Here is a 20,905-nt window from a genome sequence, read left to right on the forward strand (position 1 = left end):
TTATCAAGGAAAAGAGCACCAGCATACCACTCAGGCTTTTTGGTGCCATACTCATGCTTTATTTAAAAAAAAAAAAAAAAACCACACTACACAATGCTAAGAAAAAAAAATAATCAAGTTTGCTTTACAAAAAACCTGCAGCCATTTTCAAGAGATCTGATCTCACTTATAAATGAAAGTCAGCAGGTAAGAAAGTAAATGTTAATTTAACATTTCAGTTGCAGTACATCGTCTGAACTTAATCATCCAAAACAATCAGTCATTCTTAAACCGACTGTTGATTGTATCTACACAAACAATCACCTATATTGCTTGATTAAAAAAAAAAAATCCCTGGGAAAACTTAGAGATAAATGGAAAGATGTCACAAGAATGTTATTTAGCCCACCCATAAACTCTTGCGGAAACTGAAGGATCTTTCTGGCTTTGCTTTCCTCTGTAAGTTAACTGCAATTCCTCTGTGTATTTAAGAAAAGTCTTGGTGTAAAGCTGCTAAATTCTGTTCAGTGAGGGTATTAAACTGATGTAACATGAACCTATGTAGTTACCATCAAGCTACACTAGTACTACGTCTTACTATCTCCATGGAAGTGTATTGTGCAAGTCTCAAGTAGCTTCAAAACACTCCTGAAACAGCCCTTGTGTCACTCCTATGAGGTAGGTACTGTCCTTCCTTTGGAGAAGAAGAGAGAACAGACTCTTAACTGCTGCTCAGTACATCAGGCACACTGAACACTCGGACAACCAGCCCCTGTTAGTATTTGACTTTCCTGCTGCTTCCCTGAATTCAGAGCTTTCAAACTGCAACATTTTGTTTAGCACCACGCGTTCCAGGAATAAACAGTGAATCATGCTTTTGATTATATCCATTCCAAGGTAAGGAAGATGTTCAGTGTTAACTGTTTTGAAACAAGCAGAAGCCCTGCCATCGCTAGTCTGCTCCATTCATCTCCATGGCCTACAATTTAACCGTTTTGTACATGACAAAGATGATGCTTTAGTCTGACAGCAGCTGCTCTTTCTCAGATTAAATGATACTGGGGAAAAAAATGAACTGCTGTCACAAAGCAGGCAGCATACAGAGGGCTACAAGTATCAAATGCAGCTTAAGTCTAGCTAAATTAATGCTTTGCTACCACTGTAGACATGAACTCTAAAGCAGTTTTTCTTACGCCAAGTATAGACTCGTTAAGTCTTCACAATTTTTTGAATTAGTTAAGGAGCTGTGAGAAAGGAATTAACAATGGTCCTTTACACTAAGGCCATGGTTTATTTGGGGTCTAAAACCATTTTAGTATCTCTTACTAATAAGGAAGAAACCCTAGTCCACATCTTCTTTCACAGTCCTTGCTCCTCATAACCTCACATGAGGAGTTTTGTGGTAGTATAGTAAGCTTGCTGAAAACTAGGCTGGTAAGAAGCTGGATGATACAAATGCTTGTGCTACCACATGGCAAGGGGTGGCATAGGCAGAATTGCTACTTGTTCCATCTTAAAGTCAATGAAACTATACCCTACTCAGCTGCTAACAATATCCAGTAACGTACCTGTGAGTCTGAGCTATCTGTGTCTGTTTAAAAATTGAGTAGAAAACTTGGGTACCAAAATAAAAGTTATTAACCAACAGGATTAAGTAACAACTATGTTCTCTCATTTGAAGAAATCTGAGTGTAGCAGACTGGCTTATTGACTAAAAATAACATAAGAGATGCCAAAGTTCAACTACCACTATGCACTAGAATGTTATTGCTAAATTTCAACTACAGCAAACTAACAAGAAACAAGGAATTCAAAACTTACTTCATTTATCAACAGCAGTAGCAGACTGCTGGCCGCTGTTCTGATGAACTGCTTCTGGCTGAGAAAGTTACTATGAGCCATCCACAGTGAACGCCAAGTTGTATGGTCAGAAAGACAGTCTTGGTACAACTGGACCTTCCCAGTGCTAGTTCCTATGCAAGCTGCTGAACCGTCTCCTCTCTGCTTTCATGCTTAGAACTTAAGCATTTGCATGTCAACTTCTGAGTGCAGAGAAGCAAGCTGGAACCTTCAAATACTTATTTCTTATTTGTACAGTGCTTCAGTCCTTCCACTTCTCTTAAGCCCTGGTCAGTGTAAGATTTCTAAAACTCAATCAGTAAGGGCTAAACTATTTATCTGTACAAATAAAACCTAGGATATTACAAATTAGTACCCTCTGTTCTGATCCTTTGTCTTTTTTCCTGGAGTACCACCGTATCTAGAGCAGCTCTCATCATCACCCGCTCAAAAGAGCGCCTTCCTATCTTGGGAAGAATTAGAGTATACAGTTCAAGATTACCTATTACCAGAAGGGGGGGGGGGGGGGGGGGGAATCTGTGTCAGGTTAGAGACATAATCCAAGAGAGAGAACTCAGAAGTTTAGTACATCAGGTGCTACAATAGCTATAGGGCTTTAGCACACAAAGCATTTAATGTGTAAACAATTCATTGAATCACTGCAAGCTTGAATATAAGCCCATAAACCTACCACAGAGCCAGTCAGATTACATCACTGACGGCGAACAAAGCTGTTCTACACAACTTGAGTGGAGATACTTCTTATGAAGGTAGCATTCAACTGTTTGCCAAGTGATCTGTAGGACAATTCAGCAATCTTCACTATTACAAATATTCTGCCCGGGCTAGCTATATTATCAGGAAGTGGAACAAAGCATCTTTGGGGTTGCTTTTCCTATTCTTATCTTTTCCATAGCAAGATGAGTCAAGAACATCTTCACAGTTCATTCTGGCCAAGTGTGTAGTAAAATAGTGCCAGTACAGGTAGTTTCAGAACTTAGATGCTTCAAACATGCTATGACATGATTTGCAAGTATTGCTCAGAAGCTCAGTCCCTGCAGAGCAAGCGTAGAGCTAAAAGAGCACTCTCACATGTGGGGATCAGAAAGGAAGAAAGAGGTCTCAAATCACTGCCTCTTCCTGAACTCAACAAGGTTCCGGATAACCTTCAGACACAGGAAGAGATGCAGTTGAGATGCAAACAATTCAAGCCTTGTCCAAGAGCCTGAACAGCAGCAAACTGCCACTCCCCACTATCATCTGCTCTTTTCACTGTCAGTTAAATTCCTGAATGCAATGGATGTGGATCAATAGCTCAGTACCTGGTAATCATGTAAGCTGTGCCTGCGACAAAAGAAAATTCCATTTTGATTGTGTATAGCTTTTCTGCTTTAGTACTAAACTGACATGTATTTAATACTGGATATGCACCTGTGCTACTAGTAGGAAAGACAAGGTGATAAAAAAAAGAACTCGGACCATTGTACAGACCAGTGGAAAGAAGTTTGAGATTTAAAAACTGGAAAGGGTGAGTTAAATAGTCTGCCATTTAAAAAGATGATTTGAAGCCAACAGTTTTTCAAATTCATTTTCAAGTGTGTACAGTAAATGCAAAGTCCTTGCCCCCCCCCCGTAAAGCTTTAAGAAAAGTCCACATTTTGATACATATGACATTCTAGTTTTTGTGAGAGAACCAAGAACTTACTGAAAAGTTGTTCGGGCTTATTCAATAATTTCTTGAGTAAACATTGCAGAGCTACCACTATAATCAGAATACCTAAGCTGCTGGCACGACTCAATAACTAACCATTTAACAAGTTGGGTATAAAAAAAAAAAAATTTATGTAGTAATACCAATTCAGCACACAAATTCCATGCTTCACAAGTTCTGCTGCTGTGTAAGAGTCTTCCTAACATCTATGCAGATAAATTCAGATTTTTAGGTCACTGCATGCCCAGATCAAAACAGCAGCAAAATATCTACCACTATGAGCAGCTATACCCAATTGTGCCTTTAGAATGCAAACTATGCAGAAATCTAGATGATCAGGGCCTCGCCACTGAAATAGGACCACGCACACAAACTTTAGCGTGTGCACGCTGTAGAGAATAAAGTTACCTATTGCAAAAGAAAAATGCATACAGATTCTGATACAGACGTGATACAATCAAGACAGATTAAGTCACTAGACATTCAGGTTAGGGGGACGAGAAAAATCCTTCAAAGACAGTGTACAGATGACAAGCCAGCATTACAAAGAACTCTAAAGGCACATTTCAGGTAACATGGTTCTGTTAAGACCAACTGCTTACACACGCAGGCACAAATCTTAATGGTTACCTCCCCCCCACCCTCCCCAACAATTAACAAAAAAAAGAGAAGTGCATTTTCAGTAATATTAACACCATTCTGTTAATCTGTTCAGTCCAAATGTTTAGCAGTATTTTCCTTATGGTGATATGGATTCTCTGCACTACTCCAATCCAAAAAACCCAAACAGGCAGGATTAGTAAACGTTCAACTGTTGTACTAGTTAACATTTACTCATCAGAGCCCACTGATCTCTTCTGTGCCCTCTTGTAGGGCAACCTCCTCGGTGAAGCTTTATCTAGATTAAAAAAAGAAAAAAGATAGTTCCATCAATTGCTACACCTACTTCAGATTAGATGTTATATGACCATGTATTTTTCTCCCTCCCAAACACAAGCCACAACTGCCCTTTAGTGCAATGCATCATCACAGAGAAGCCAGTTCAAACAACTTGGTAAGGCTTTTTAACTATTAGCATCCTAAATAGAAGGTAACAAAAAAAAGAATGTTCCTATTCTGTTACATGCAACTCCACAGTGAGGGTTGTTCTACTTGCCAGTTACTAAAATGCAAAAAAAAACCCCAAAACAAAACACCAAAACAAACAAAAAAACCCAACAAACCAAAAACCCAAACCCTACACCATCTCCCGATGAAACTGCATGCTCTGTTGTTTAGAAAAGTTTCATGTTCAATAATTACATTTTTAGGAAGTTAATGAATTATTTTGATCATTACTGATTTGAGTTTTCTTCACCTGCCTGAAGAATATGTGATCGACCCTCCTTTAGACAGCTTTGTCTTGCATGAAATACTTCCACATTCATACAGATTAAGAGCAGAAGATAAGTGTTTTGGTTGTGAAAAGACACACTTTTCCAGGAAGCATCCACATTTGACTATGAAGGTGTCACTTTGTAATCAGATATCCCATAGGGGAAGCCACCCAGCTTTAGCTGTATGATCACTGGATGCCAGAAGCATCATCTTACGTTTAAGACCTTATGACAGGCCTGTAATTGTCTTTTACAATGATGGCCCTTACATAGGTAGAATTTCAATCCTTGTAATATTGTAGAGAAGCTACAATATTTTCTATGAAGTGCTAGAGTGATTGCTAAGTGTATCTGTTGACCTAAGAATGCACGTTTTCTTTAACAGAATCATCTCCAATAATTTCACTGTTTAAGAGTATGTGCAAACACAAGGAGCAGCCATCATGCCATCACAAGCCAATCAGTACAGTAAGAAGTGTCTTTCAACAATAAAATAGTCAAGAACCTCTAAGGACCTTGAAGGCTGTGTGTTTCAAAGGACTCTAGTGTACAGTTCTAATTAAAACTAATGTGGATCTAAACAAAAAATTAAGAACAACTTGAACATCAGTTTTTTTCTAGATTTCAGGTATTAAGATATGAATACCTATTTAGCTTAATAAAGGGATGGGGGACAGGACCCAAACATTGCCAGGATCTGAACCCATTTAAAGACAGCTTGCTCTTTGGAATAAAATTAGCATTTAGAACTTCAGTCTTGTTAGATTGAGGCTTTTCAAATCTCTGTGTCTAGATTTTATACTATCATTCTTGTGTCTCACAGAAGACTGTACAAGAAAGCTTACATTCTCAGAAGTAAAACACAGGTCCTTATACCTATAAGTACAATTTAAAAGGGTGAAGGAATCAAAAAAGTGAAGTCATCAACTCCCAGCACAACTTCACATCAGAGCTAAGGCTTCTAGCCTTTCTACTGAATAAAGCTCAGAATGTGCTTATTTCATCAAAACAGGAGTCTTTTTCAAATAAAGGTAGTTCCTGCAAAAGGTTTTCAAAGCACTTCTCTTGTCTAGGATGCACTTTGTTTTAAGTGAGGCTATCTCGCCTCATGCCAGCCAACACCACTGGTGACAGGAGTTCACCTGGGACAAGGAAGGCCCAGGAAGATAAACATGACCATTAAACTATTACACCTAAGGCTGAGGCTTGTTTCTCACTGAAACAAGATGCACTCGGCCACTGGTCATGATCAGCCCTCCACCCTCCTCGTGCAACATCAGCTTGACACTACACCAAGGTAGCAGGGAAGGCAAGATCTACATCTGCATTTTAGATAAAGGGTTCCGAGAACTGTTAGAGGAGACAACAGTACTTCAGCAATATTCTGCTGAAACTACGTTACTACAATATAACCAGAAATAATACATATACACCTATTTATAATACACAAACCCATAAGTTTATATGTATATAAAATGTGTTTGTGTGCATCTGCTCTGTCATCTTTTACCGCTCATGCTACATCACCAGTCACTGCATGCAGGAAGCTGTACTTCTATCCATGCCTAATTATCACATGGACAACACATTAAGCACTTCCACCCTTTAGATGACCAGAGTTTGCCTCACCTCTTCTACTCTGCACTGAAGCCACGGGAAAGCAAAACAGAAGAAACAGCAAGAGAAGTTAGAAATATCCACAAACACAAAAATGGTCTAAAGAAATCAGATACTGGGTTTACTGTTGGCATTTCAGATATCAAGTAGAACTCAGTCATTCTGGACTTGTGAAGGGTTAATACCAAGTCTTAATGTAGCTTTAGTTAATACATGTTTCTAATGCTTATTTAAAACTTTGGTCTATAGCCAAACTTCCAAACAACTTACAGAAACTTTGATATATTTTCTCCTATTTAAACCTCCTTTGTCATCCAGGTTTTGGGTAGACATTTTATACTGTTGAAAAAGTCTACAGAAGAAATTGTAAACGTCACTGATAGTCATTATTTATCAATCAGTGAAGTTTGTTCTATACAAAAACAGGCTGTTAATTTAATAGTCTAATCATGTGCGGTGCATTAAGACAATTTTTTATTCCCTAGATGTATGCTATTCTGAGAAACTGGTATCAGCTACTTATTCAGTTACAACTAATTGATTAAGTAAGTTTGTTACACTCTAGTTTGTGGGAGGGAGACTACTTACTTATTTGATTTAAAGTTTCCTGGGGAATCCAGCTCATATCAACATCATTCTGATTCGATGTTCCCATCTCTACTTTCTGTACTGGTCTTTTCCTCTGAAAATTCAAGAAAGAAAAAAAAGATCTTTTTCTTACCACAAACTTTTGATAGCACAAGTATTAGAAATAACTAATAATGCTATATTTAATCAATTGCAATTATTTCACTAAGACACAAACTTAAGGCTAGTCAATGTACGAAGCTGTCCTTGTAGCTTAGCTTTAGCTATCTTTACTATTAGCAATTTATTCACCTAAGTTTGGCATTACCACTTCTAATGCCTTGCAATACTTATTCTACACAAGGACATCAAGATTTCATGCGTGCCTGGGCAAATTCATTACGCCTGTTACGAAAAACGGCTGATGATGAATCAAACTTTGTGATGACCGGTTTCGTTATACTTTCTCAGATTAGCACAATATTCTCCTATGCCACCTTGCAAAATAGATTTCAAAGCACAATAATCATTCCATACTTCTTCCCAAGGGAAGCTACTTCAAAAGCATCATAAGTCAGACTGCACAAAGACATAACCTATGCATTACATGCAGACAAGACTTAAGCTTCCAACAGCTTTTACTTGCCAGACCACTTACAGGGACAAACCCGTAGCTGTTAGAGCATTATAAATGGAATTCAGAAGGCCCTAATCGACGTTATGGGAAAGCATTGATAAGAACTCAATAAAGAACTAGAGAGCTGCTTTCCCCGAAGTTTAACCTAGATTAAACTAACAGACAGAAATAGCGAGCACGGGGAAAGTCTACCCAGAAAGTGTTGAATCAGCAGCTGCACACATCCAGTGACTGGAAGGTATCAAAGCTTCCAATTCAACCACTTCAGCATGGTGCCAAAGAGCAGACCCAAAGAGCATTAGGTAAGCAATCTAAATGTCTCCAATTATGAACATTTTTAAAAAACCCTTTGGTGTTTTCCCAGTAATCTCTAAGGTCTTAGTTCTAGAAGTAAGTCTTCTAAAGTTCTACCTGTGCCATAGTATCCCAGAAGCAATTACTGAATTACTTTCTTTTCACATCAGTAAGGTCTTACATTAACAAGTACATAGACAAAATACACTACCCACCTTCCTAGATTCTAACAACTGATGTAGGCCGACAATGACGAGTAGACCAAGTCCAGCAAGGAACATGTACATGAAGATCCTTTAAAAAAAGATTAAGAAACCATTAACTAAAAATCTGAAGTGTTTAAGAGAGTTTACAAAGGCACAGAAACTAAGCCTAGCTTTGGCCACACACCCGCTTGATCTTTCCCAAGAACTTTTGTAGGGGATGGGTGGGGAAAAACAGTTAAGCTGAAACTCAAGTGCTAACAAATATTAAGTAGTTATTCTGACTTTGATTTCAGAAACTGCAATCCAAAATTTAATTCTGAACAACAGAACATTTGAAAAATGCTATATTATCTATGAAACTGTTATAAATAATTATTGAAATTTAGCAACCGCAAGAACTCTTGCGGTATCATCTTTCAAGACGTTGGGTCACAGGTATTTATGTTTGTGACAGCTTTAACCACTTACAAAACACTTAAAAACCTCCTATATCCTTTTAGTACACTACTGCAAAGCAAGTACTGCTAGGATACTAGTTTACTGGCAACAGATTTTTGAATGGCCTTGCTTATCTTGCTCCGTGTTCCACAGTTAGAATTCAACCTATGCAAACAATCATCTTTTAAATGTGCATTTTGGTTTGTTTTGAAGAATTCTACCTGAAATACCTGTTGATACTTAGCAAGAGATGAACATAAATTATATCTAAAATTAATCTGGGGAGCAGGCAGGAGTTTACCGGTAAAGAATCTATTCCAAGTTGAACATCTTAACTCGGATTTCTGACAAAGGAAATTATGGAGTTAAACTACAGAGGAGACTTAATTGAACATCCCTGTTTTAGGGTAATTATCTATTCACAGGACATTAACTCAAACTGGTTCTAATAATTTGAATTCTTTTGAGAGGTCCTTTATCAGAGTATCACACACTTTTACATGACCAATTGTTCTTTCATTGATGCTTTTCTATTTGAGAAATATGAATTAATGCAACAGCTATTTCTTTTGGTTGACCTTTCTTAAAAGGAAGCTTGTTCAGCAGGCAATTTCTACCTGTGGCAGGAGAATTCAAATATTCAGTATTGTCTACAAGTCTTTCTGAAGTTTTTTTTTTTTTTTTAACTCACAGGTTTTCGTAAAAATCCCACTCCAGTGTCAGAGTATTTAAAAGCATATCAGCACAGCATATGCTTGCAACATGTAAGGTGTGTCAGATGTACTTAGTCTTTAAGACAGGAAAAAAAACACTCCTGAAAGACACCTGCTACACAGGGGTTAGTGCAACAAGGAATGAGTGTGAGTTCCTTTATCTCACATTCCAAATACACCTTTCCGTTTATGTAATCTTGGATTATACTGAAGTGCTCCAGAAGCAAGTTACTGCAGTCTTCACAGCAGGACCCACAGCCCAATACTATGGTACCTCTGCATCTTTAACTCTTAGGAAAAAGCACAGTAGCATAACAAAAGCTTAACAGCTTTGAATTGCTACGTAGCTGTATAACATCAGGTCCTATTCCAGACTTAAGCCCTGTGAGCCAAAGCTATGTGTACAGTGCTCATTGACATAGTACCAATTCTGAAGATCCCTAGTATTAAAACAGATCTTAATTTGGGGAACAAGTTCGTATTTTCAGTCTATCAACGTCGTACAAGTCAAATGCCTGCTACACCATCAGCAAAACACAGCAGACCTAACACTCAATAAAATGAGGATACAAGAACTATTCTCATTGGCACCATCAGCAACCTGTTCTACCAGTATACCAACTAAACTTGAATCTCCAGCCTCCTTACGTTTCTCCATCCAGCCCATCTTCTTTTTCAATAATTGTAACGGTTTGATTGAAGACAGCATCTTGAAACACATTGCCCTATAACAAAGTTTCCACATAACATTTTAAATTCATTTCTTCAACACACACACAAATGTTTATCTTTTTCTGTGTTCTTGGAAAAACTCTAGAAAGTAGTAACTCCTGCACGAGACTTGATTGAGTTTATAAGCAGCGCAAGTTTGACTCAACGCATGAAAGTCCAAACTTTTTGGTGCAAGTACAAAGAACAATCTCGATATTAGCAAGACAGTCACATCGAGCCTTCCATGTGTTACCTCCTATAACATGAGATGTTACATATGAAGGGTTCTTATTAGAATAATCAAAACCCAAAGGTACAGAAGTCTGTTAAACTTTGACCGGCACTAAAAGAGAAGAATCCCCTATTTTAATCCCCATTTATGCTTTTGGATAGTCTTCCCCCAGATTGCAACTACTGGCCATTTATTTGCTCAAAGTCAAGTTTGCAGATGGGATTCAGGTTGATAGTTAAGTTTATTAGCAAAGCCCAATCTGAAAAGCACAGTGAAATTTAAGTTATCCTAAAGAAAGCTTTAGTTTTTTGGTTGGTGGTTTTTGGCCCCCCTCCCCCCCAAATGAGTACAGCCCACTACTACACAGTTCTAACACATTCTAGCTTCCACTGCTGACATAACTTTAAGTCTAACATATAGAGAACTACGTGTACGTGGCAGGTTATTGCGAAACATGTAGATAAGCCCAGTAAGCAACTGTGTATCTACTGATTTGCTGAAAAACCACAAAGGCATTCACTTTCTGAAGAGGCAGTAACTTGCCTAAGCAGTTCCTTCCTGACACTTCCACATGAGCTAGAAAGATTGAAATGAATTACAACATCAGGCTTACATTTACATCTCTGTAGTTGAGATTGATAACTAGTCCGAAAGGACGACCTCCCATAGGCTCAGCAGGGATGAAAGAATACTCAAACGTGGCTTGTCTCTGTGGCGGAACTACTGTATTCAGAGGGAGAGCTGTGAAGTTCTGGATATAAAACTGGTAGTCTTGCGGATACCGGAAAGAAGCATCAAGAGACTCGACAATGAAATCCTCTGTACCCTTGTTGGTGAAGCCCACCAGAAATTTTACAATGTTGTTCGCTGGAAAGTCTAAAACACACACACACACACAAAAAATATTCAACCATTAGAAACTTCATACACCACACCTAGCCTGTTTCTAAATGGAGAGCGTCTAGAACAGATTCTGGTTTTTTTAGAGCTTCACTGTTTTATGCACACATTGATATAGTCTAAGCAACAGTAAAGAAGATGGCAGATTAGCACAGGATTCTTACCTTCACCTTTCACAAATAAGATGGTTGTATCAGCACTAGGTGAGGCTTTAGGTTCTCCTGACAAGTCTTCTTCCTCTTTTTCTTCTGTCTAAGACAAGAGACTTGTTTGAAAAATCCTATAATGAACAGTGAAGCAAAGACCATACTTGTTTCATGAGAATCCCACGTGTCAAAACTTGCAACAATGGCAAGCATGAGCATCAATTCCTGCTGTTGCAGGATTAGCACATAGTCTGTTCTCCCTCTAGATTTGATTAGCATCATTTTCAGCATTTATCCTTCTACTTGTTATATCTCACACAGTGACTAATCTGAACTGCATTTAGCTGTATTGAAAGGTTTATAATCAGAAAGCAACAGTAAGGTCTCTGTTTGGGGGTGGAAGGAAGAGAATAGAATCTAAATGCGAAGTATTCACACCTAAGCTGTTTCTATTTAGAAAACCAGCATTTCCAAAACTATAGGCAACCATGAGGCAAATGAGAGTTGCTTTCACTACAGAGGGAGTGTTTATAGAAGCTTTCTGTTCAGTTTTAATTAGTTGTGTTATGTATGCCTGGAAATGGTTAGACTGTTGGAACTAAGTCAGTTCGTGGATTCACTTGTTCAAGCTCACCTTGGTGATGATTTCACTTAGCAAAGCTGGTCAACCATAAGCTCACCAACTTAACAACATCAGTAAAAATCTAACAGAATCAAAGAACAGTTTACCAGGTCTCCATTTTTATTACACTTGTCTGCTCCTCCCAATAATGTCCCAAACTTGCTTATTTTACACCAGAAACTTGAGACATCTTTGTACCAATTTAAGTACACTATGTGTCTAGCAAGCCTAATGCTCTACTGCTATAAGCAGATCACATAACTACATAAAATATTTCACTTGTGTCAAGCTGAAGCGAGTGACCCTGAACAGCAGTATGGCCACTGGTATAACAGGCATGTCCTGCAACAAGTGGCAGAGACTAGGCATGTAGTAAGTGAAAACAGGCTGCAAAACAAGGTTTTCAGAATTAATACTGAGCTTAACTAAGAAGTAAGATTCTGTTGCCCCTTGAAAATCAGTACCAAATAAGCCAGAATGAAGTAGTCCTATACCCCAATGTCCTTCTCAGTTTACTGAGATGCAGCTTAAACTGGAAAAGAACTACAAGGGGCTCCTAGGAGAACCTGGTTCTCTCACTTGGTCTTCTTTTTTGTGAACTGCAGTTTTGGTAGTCAGGAATCGGGCTGTCCCCGTGTGGTTTTTTCAACCGGTAACTCAGGAAGAAGAGATAAATCCTTCTGAAACTTTAAATGGAACACAAGTTCATTGGAGACTTGGAAATGGAAATAGCACTACTGTTAAACTCATATTTAAAGATATCTAAACTATCTAGCTTCAAGTACTTTTGGTCTAATTCATACTTATGAAGTAACATTCATGTACAGTTACCAAGTCTGTTGGCTCATCTTCTTCAACTTCAGCTTCATCATCTTCATCTTCAACTACAGTATCCTCCACAGCTTCCTCATCTTCTGTAGCATCTTGAGCGGCAACTAATAAACCTGAACCTACCAAAACAAAATGCAAATACAAGCAAGCCTTTTTAATGTCTAGTTAATCAACAGAAAATTGACATTGTAGTACAATTTTCAAACTAATGTCTGAAGACTTTCTTAAAAACCTGTCAAATGCTGTGTTTTGAAGCCTCAGTTGCAAAAACCTCACATTTGGATGATCGTCTGTGCTGATCTTTCAGCCTTTTTTCTTCTCTAATAACTTTCTGATCTACTTGTTTATGTGCCAGTAAGTTCAAAACCAAAAAGTTTACAGCTGGATGACAAAACATTCAGCATTCACACAGCAATGCTTAAATTCGCAGAAGGCCACCAACTTGCCTCAAAAGCTATTATTTAATTTTTGAACTTGTCAACGTATGCAAATATTTTAATTTTGTTTTGTCATTACAAATGTGAAAATAAAAAGACATTGCTATTGCCCGGAAATTAATTCAGTAAGTACTGTTTCTTCTAAGACTAGTAAGTTTAATAAATGATTAGCATGTCCTTTTCATCTGCTGGTATCAGAACACTACACTTTCACAGGCAGTTAAAAAGTTGTTATTTTTGCACTTATTTTCATTCAAGTTTTAAAACAGAAAAACGTCTTTTTTAATATGACCTCCTCAATATCATATACTACTATATCCATATGTTCAACAGAACCACAACACTAGTCAGAAGAGAAACCTGACCTAGAGCATGGCTCCAGAGCAAGGCTTCAAGACAAGCGCCATCTGATACTTCATTGCCTCTTTGCTTTTATGGAGCAGAGTCTTATACATTCAAATGCTGGGCAGATACGATTAATATACATATTGGCCACAGGACAAAGTTCTATCTGTTTGCAGTTTAGAGCACGTGCAGGCTAGGCTAACAACTTTTAAAACATATACACAAAACTACAGAGTTTTCTTTTAATGAGCCTAACGTTTTCCAAAAGTGAAACAGTAGAAATGAACGGACAATTGATTTACACAAGCCTGAAAAAGATCTAATTGCTATGAGTACAGACTTAAAATAAATATTTGAAAACTTTCACAGGGAAGAAAAATCCTTGAGCAGGACAAGTAAATCCAAGGACTTCAGGATTGTCAGTCAGAGCTAGAAAAAGCAAATACAACCCCTCCTCTCAAGCGTCTTTAGAAGGTACGCTCAAAGACTCTTGCTCAACCACGTGCAATACTTAACCTAAGACTAACTACAGTGATTTTATTTGCCAGAGTTTTAAACCCGTAAGTCTACAATAAAGATTTTTTTCTTTTTAATTAAAACCTTTGTATCTGAACATGGTACAGGTAAGGTACAGGCGGTCTTCACAAGCAACGGCGCTAGCACGTTCTCTTAGACGTCTAATTTACAGTCTTTTCAATGGATGTCAGAAGGGCTGATGATGTGGCAATAGCGGGAAAGGAGAGCTGCCCGCCCGGGGGAGGAACTAAGGCAGGGCCCGCGCCGCAGCCCCCGGGAAGAGCTAGGCGGGACGGCTGCCCTCCGGCCTTTCCGCACTCGGTCGCAGGCAGGCAGTTTTCAGACCGGGAATCAGATAAGGCCATCGGGTAAACAGAGATTAGCGCTCGGCGGCGTGAAGGACGCTGGGGGGGGGGGGGTGGAGGGAGACGCGGTGGGAAGGCAGGACGGCCGCCCGCGCCTCTGCTAACGACTCGCCGGGGAAGCCGCCACCACCCGAGGGCGGCAGCGAAGAAAGCGACGAGCCCGGTGCCACAACCTCCAGCGAGGCTTTTTTTTTTTTTTTTTTCTTGAGGGGGGGGACAGCGGCGCCCAGCCCGGCACCGCAACGCGCCGTTCGCCCCGCCGGAGAGACGAGAGGCCAGAGTCCGGCCCTGCCCGGAGGAGCCCGCACCCCGCCGGAGCGCCCTCGAACGCGGGCACCGCCCCCCGCGGGAGCGGAACCAGGCGCCGGAGCTCCGGCCCGGCCCGAGGAGGGCAGCCGCGGCGGCGGCCCACGTGTGCGGGGAGGCCGGGAGGCCCGCGCCCGGCGGCGATGAATGAGCAGCGGCCTCCCGACAGGAGGACGGCGACGACGGCGCCGGCGGCGCCGGGCTCCCCCTCCCCGCCACCCCCAGATCGCCGAGGGGAGCCCGCCGCGTGCTCCCTAACGGCCGCTACCGCTCCCCTCACCCGCTCGCTCTCACCTGGGCCGCCGCGGGCGCCCCCGAGCAGTAGGGCGGCGGGGAAGACGAGCAGGGCGAGCAACAGCAGCTGCGACAGGCGCCTCATGGCGGCGGCAGCAGCAACCACTACCCGGCACCTCCGGCCGGCCCCACACCTGCCGCTGCGGGCCGTCTAAATGGCGGCGGCCTCCATCCGGGGCCGCTCCCGCCCCGGCCCCGGCCGCGCCCCCGCCCCGCCCTCGCGCCGCAGCGGACGTGGCCCCGCCGGGGAGGAGGCCGGGCGGTCACGTGAGCTTAGCACACGTCTCCCCTCCACCGCCCCTTCCGCGCGCATGCGCCGCCCCTTCCGCTTCCGGGTCGGGGCTTCCTGTGTGCCAAGGGGGCGGGGGCGCATGCGCGGGGCTTCCCGCCCGCCTCCCGCCGTTGGCGGTGCGGGGCGGCCTGAGGTGAGCCGCGACCGGTGGCTCGGCCCGGGGTGCGGCGGCTGCCGGGGAAGGGCTGGTCCTCGGCGCCTGGGAGGTCGCGGTAGGGCTGGGGGGGGTTCCCGCCGGAGGGGTGCGCCTCACGCTGCCCGTGCGAAATACGGCGGGGCGGCTTCAATCTCCCGGTGGGAAGGGGCGGCTGCGTGGGGTGGCTGTCGGGGCCGCCCTGGCCGCAGGAGGTGGGCGGGGTAGGGATGGGAGGGCAGGGCCGCTCCTCTGCCAGCGCTGGGCGGTGTGAGAGGCTGTGCCTCCACCTTAGGTTGCTTGTAACGGAGGGAACGCCAGTCGTGTTTGTCTTTGTTAACCGACTGCGAGGAGAGGAGTAAAACCCAAAGGATGAAGATTTATTGGGTTTTTTTGGTTGTTTTTTTTTTTTTTTTTTTCAGAGTAGACTAACATACTTCTGGAAGGAGCAAGGATAAAGCGTATTACTGCAACAGAGGTGCTATCAAAATCTTACAATTCCACATTGCTTTAGAATAACTGGTTTTGAGTTAGGTTAACGGTTAGGCTAGGTTAACGGTTCGACTTGATGATCTTAAAGGTCTTTTCCAACCTAAATGATTCTATGGGTTATATATTTGATGGTTTAATTGAAAAAGTTTCCCAAAGCTTGATAGGCAATGTATATGAGAGTGATAGGTTACCTTTATCTCAGTGGATCTTTTGTTAAATGAAATGTAAGGCATATTAAGATGGAAAGCCTTTCCAAATCCCACAGTCAAAACATGCAGTGAAAATACCAAGGCCAAAACCAGCCCTCCACCTTTCTCTTCTCTCCCACAGTTAACTCAGAAATTTGCATAGAAGGTACAATGAAACATGAGTAGCGTTAAGTCACATTCCTTATTTGTGGTAACTGTCATTTGTGCATATGCAGCTTGCTGTGATGGCAATTGTAGATGTAGTAGATTTTGTCTTTCATTTTCCACATTATTTTAATTCATTTGATTTTGAACCTGCAAATTACACAAAAATTATCAAAAGTTACCTTTCTAGCTCAGTTTTATCTTACTCATTTTTAACAAGCTGAAAATGTTACTGAAATGCTGTTAAGTATTGACTGAAGATGCAGCTTGATGATGAAAACTGAAGAACATCCATTGCTACTGATAAAAGTATTTCTAGTTCGATGATATCCACTCAGTGGTGTAATATTACTTTTTCTGCAAAGGTCTTTAAATTTGTTTAACATCATAATTTTTGGCCAAACATGTTTGACTTAACCTAGTTGTGGTTTGGGTTGTTTTTTTTTTTTTTTTGCGGGGGAAAAGCAGCCAAACAATTTTTCTTGGGGGAAATAAAGGAGAGAATAGTAGCATGCTATAGGAAGTTTTCTATTTAGTGCTGTAGGATCTGAAACGTTCTCTGTCTTCTAAGCAGTGACTATGTGCTTTATGTGCTGCTTTTCCACCTGAGTTAACTGATCCTGGTGTTACTAATTAATTAACCTGTGTGGTACTCTTACTGAGCTTGCATGTGGTGGGGGCACAGAAAGGTGTTAATTAACAGTGCCTGTGAAAATAATTGAGATACCTTGACTAGCTTTAGCAAAACACTGAGCCCAGACTGACTGCAATATTACAGCTGTGCCTAAAAGCTTATTAGGCTGCAGTTCTTTTGCGCTAAGTACTCATATTAAATGACTTATAATCTGAAAGGAGAGACTGTATGAATAACTGAAGCAAGCTGCAGAGAGATTTTTTTTGCGCAGACTGCTCTGTGTGTTAATTCACGGATATAACAAAATAAGTGTTGATGATAATTGCCATTATTGTAACTTTTAAGATTTGACATCTCTTACGTCGGATCCTAATTCCGAGAAGGCTGGCGTTCACTAGGAGTTCACATTGCCGACGGGAATTCTACGTCTGGTCGCAGTTACGTACAAGCATTGGATCCTTGCATTTAAAAAAGATTTTCAGTTAGACATTAAAGGTAAAACTGTTATTAGGAAAAATGCCTTCAGTTTCATAATGTATTACAAAAAGGGTGTGCGTTTTTAAAGTTTGTGGACTGTAAATAAAGTTTACCTCATATTTCCAGTATCCGTTTTGAAGTTCTTAAATGATTCTTCCAGATGCGTGTTTCTTTTCCTAAGATACCAGCAAAGGGCAAATAGTTGTTTATGTACATGTAGTGAGACTTATTATTTCTGCATTAATACTTGCTTTTGGCATGGCAAAGTGTTTAAGGCTCTATTGGACTGCCTCGTCAGCATTTACTCAGTGGCTTCTATGAGAGATGGATTCAGCAAAGCGCTTTTAGGAGCAGTGTCATACATACAGTCCTAACCTGTTGTCTGTTTCCCGTTTCTCAGTTTTGGATGGCGTGCTGGGATGTCTCAGGAAAAAGCCAGCCAAAATGTAATCTGACTAGGACAGGGATCTTGTTTGTAATGTAGAGGGAACTTTTGTTGGTAAAATCAGGAGCTTCACTTTCTCACTTGCTCCCTGAGTTTTCCTGGAATTTTACTTGCTAGCAAGATGTATTTTTTTTGTGCAGCTGTTTTTCTCTGGGCTTTGCTGTAGCTTTCCATACCTTGCAGTGCCACCATATGCCAAGAACTGCAATACTTGCCGATTCTCTTCAGATTCAGGTCAATGCAATAGTTTTGATGAGTGACCACCCTAATCCAGAGCATGCTGAAAAGGTAGCTCATTGCTTTTGCTGGGACTTTTCATGGGCTCACAGATGAGACCAATTTTTCTGCTTTTCAGAAAGTGTCAAAAGTGTAAAATTTTCTTCTAATAGTTGGTGATTTCGTACCCTTCTATATTTTGTAGTGCCTGCTGAAACCAGAAGAGATACTACTATACTTCCAAGGGAATTGTATCAAGGATTATATCTTCATTACGTTTTGTAGTTTAGAGACGTAATTTTATGGATATGTAATTCTGAGATTTTTTTCATATTAATTTCTATAGTAGTTTTCAAAATTACAAACAGTTACTGTACGTGGCGGTTATTAATGATTCCAGTGAGAATCTCCCACCTGGACCTATCAAGGTGTTGTTATTCTCTGTCATCACTCATTATAACTTTGGGGGGATCAACTTATTTTGAAATTGATGTGGGCGGAAAGTACTCGTATTGCAAGCCTCAGCCCTGGGACTCCTGTTGGCTGCTTCTGAGTGGGTGGTAGTACAGGAGACAAACCAGTGTTCACAGGAGCCCTTAAGGAGATCTGCTGGATTTTCGCCTGAATTGTGGGGGTTCTTTGAATGTCAGTGCTTTCCCATTTTTCTTTTTTTTTCTAGGAAGGAGTTTTAGTTATCCTATTGCAGGAAAATTGTCTCAAAGGCACACAGATTCTTTACTTTATCTGAAAAAAAAACAGAGAGGTATACCTCTCTGGAGATGTACCTGATACAAATACATGGAGAAACTGTGTGTTCCATGAGCTTGACTAGATGTGTTTCTGAGAAACAGAAAGAATCAACTGAAAAAATCTAGACAAATTTGTTGTCGCCAACCATGATTGCTTAATGAGATTTATGAATTCCATATGCTCCCTATGATGGCAACAGGGGAGGAACTTCAGAGCTCCCTTTGGCCTAGTTCAAGGTTGCTCAGCTTAAGACTCTTTGTAACACTTTGGTTGGGGTGATGGTTTTGTAATATATACAGCTTAAAGCATGCAGATTATTTTAGCCAGGGGATTTTTGTTCCTAACTCTGGATGAAGAGCAGAAACAAAGTTGTTGACAACAAAAGATAAAAGGCTATTTTTATTCTATAGTGTAAGTTAATTTTTGCTACTAGTTCAGTGATAATCTGGCTACTTGGCAGATTTTTATGTCATTGTGGACAGGGAAATCCTAAGTCCAGTCTATCACACCAAAGAGAAGGGTGCTACACTGTAAAATCAGGAAAGCACAGAATTGGAGAGTCCTGACTTGCGTTTTAGTTGTGAGACACTAGTAAAGACAGAACCTGATAGACTATCTTAAGTCTATCTTATCTTCTTCATGTAAAACATCAAATATTTTGTTAAACAGTTCCATTACTGTATATAAATAATAAATAGTATCTGCAACATTTTTAAATTCTGCAAGAAAATTCAGCCTGAGTGTCAAACGCTTGAGCATTTGTCTTTGGTGGTACCAGATGGAAGATTCATCGTGTCCATTTAATTATGTTTATCTACTAATCCTTGTATATTGATTGAAAAGTAGCTGGAAATAGCAGAGCGGTCAACTTCAAGATTACATATTAAATTCACATTTCTGACTGCAAATCAAACAAATTGGTAGGTGTGAGAGTTTGCTTGTATTAGAGCCCAGGTGGCATAGTGGCTTAAGGTGCTAGCATTCCCTTTTACGTGATTTGGACTCGTACTGTGGAAGAGTTCAGGAGCGGCAACGAACCTGGCGGTGTAGCTCTGCCTAGCTAACTGGCACGGTTCAGAACTGCTGACAGTTTGTTCTGGAGGGGCTCTGGGCTTGCACAGGTGTGGATGTTGTTCACTAGTGGCAAGCTCTGAAGTGAAAGGCTGCAAACCACCTTCCCACAGTTCTGCAAGAGATCCCATATGTCTTTCTCTCATCAGAAGTAAAATGGAACAAATGTCCACTGTTTTTTTTTTTTTTTTGTGGGGGGCGGGCTAGTGTTCAGATTTCCTTGATGCACACTTTACTTTCTTTGGCTGTACTACATTACAAACCTGAAAGACAGTAGTATGTCTGGCTGCTGCAAAGAAAGCAGGTCCAGTTCTGAACACTACCATGTTACACAGTTTGCCTTCTCCAGAAGGTCCGTATCATAAGAATAGGTGTTCTGTTGATGAGGCATAAGCCTTTGAAGTGGACAAGGAAGAGCGAACGAGGACATCTCTGTACTAGAGAAGTTGCCAGACTAATGAGATCTTAAGTGCTGCTAGCAGTGTTTGGCCATCCGGTAGCACTTCAGTGCAACCCTGTCCTTCTGCTGTGTTTGTATAACAAGGTGTAGGGCAACATACATTTTACTGACTCTGTGTACTTATGCATCCCTCCCAAAGGAGCTCGAGTAGCTGTCTAGCCAGGAGCTAGTAGCAAGTACTCAACTAGCAAGCTGAGGGGGCCTGCACCTCATGTATTATATATTTATTGTTGGGCCATTAATGCACTGCAGGGCCCTAATCAGCTTCCAGACTCCGCTGTATAAACTCTATATGAACACAGAATAACATGGAGCAAGAGGGGAAAGGGGCACAGTACACAGTAATATTTGTTATCAATGCTCAGTAAATGCAAACAACCTCTGATTTTTATCATTGTGAATAATGAACTCACCTCATAGCTTGGTCTTGGAAAGTTTTAATTTAATTAATTAACTGTCTTGTGATTGCTACGTTTTCCATGTACTTTGGAACTAAACGT

General features: G+C 40.9%; 2 protein-coding genes across 7 annotated transcripts in view; one reads left to right on the forward strand and one right to left on the reverse strand.

Annotated features, from left to right (window-relative positions):
- Positions 1-4,181: 4,181 nt before the first annotated feature.
- On the reverse strand, positions 4,182-15,321 carry SSR1 (signal sequence receptor subunit 1). Its single transcript, XM_082327665.1, has 8 exons — positions 15,083-15,321; positions 12,820-12,938; positions 11,385-11,472; positions 10,934-11,196; positions 10,026-10,102; positions 8,236-8,314; positions 7,111-7,204; positions 4,182-4,427 (listed from the first exon to the last, which is right to left on the reverse strand). The coding sequence occupies exons 1-8, from the start codon at positions 15,165-15,167 to the stop codon at positions 4,360-4,362; spliced, it is 873 nt and encodes a 290-aa protein (XP_082183791.1). The 5' UTR covers positions 15,168-15,321; the 3' UTR covers positions 4,182-4,359.
- A 127-nt stretch (positions 15,322-15,448) lies between these two features.
- RIOK1 (RIO kinase 1) overlaps positions 15,449-20,905 on the forward strand; it is a 28,235-nt gene continuing 22,778 nt past the window's right edge. For 4 of the 6 annotated variants that reach the window (XM_082320675.1, XM_082320674.1, XM_082320673.1 and 1 more), the window contains exons 1-3: positions 15,449-15,507; positions 15,930-15,985; positions 17,332-17,481. The gene's annotated coding sequence lies outside the window, so the exon portion shown is untranslated. Of the gene's footprint in view, positions 15,508-15,929; positions 17,482-20,905 lie in introns of all 6 variants that reach the window. The other 2 variants (XM_082320677.1, XM_082320670.1) reach the window with 2 other exon arrangements.

Source organism: Platalea leucorodia, assembly GCF_965183815.1.
Source record: "Platalea leucorodia genome assembly, chromosome: 1".
Lineage (NCBI taxonomy): Eukaryota > Metazoa > Chordata > Aves > Pelecaniformes > Threskiornithidae > Platalea > Platalea leucorodia.

What these genes read in the sequence shown, in the direction of transcription:
- SSR1 (XM_082327665.1), bottom strand. Translation starts at nt 15,167, where the DNA reads ATGAGGCGCCTGTCGCAGCTGCTGTTGCTCGCCCTGCTCGTCTTCCCC. An exon ending in GATGGGCTGGATGGAGAAAC is followed by an intron (nt 8,315 to 10,025) that starts GTAAGGAGGCTG and finishes CTTTTTTTAAAG; the next exon opens with GATCTTCATGTACATGTTCC. An exon ending in AGTTGTTAGAATCTAGGAAG is followed by an intron (nt 7,205 to 8,235) that starts GTGGGTAGTGTA and finishes TTGAATTTTCAG; the next exon opens with AGGAAAAGACCAGTACAGAA.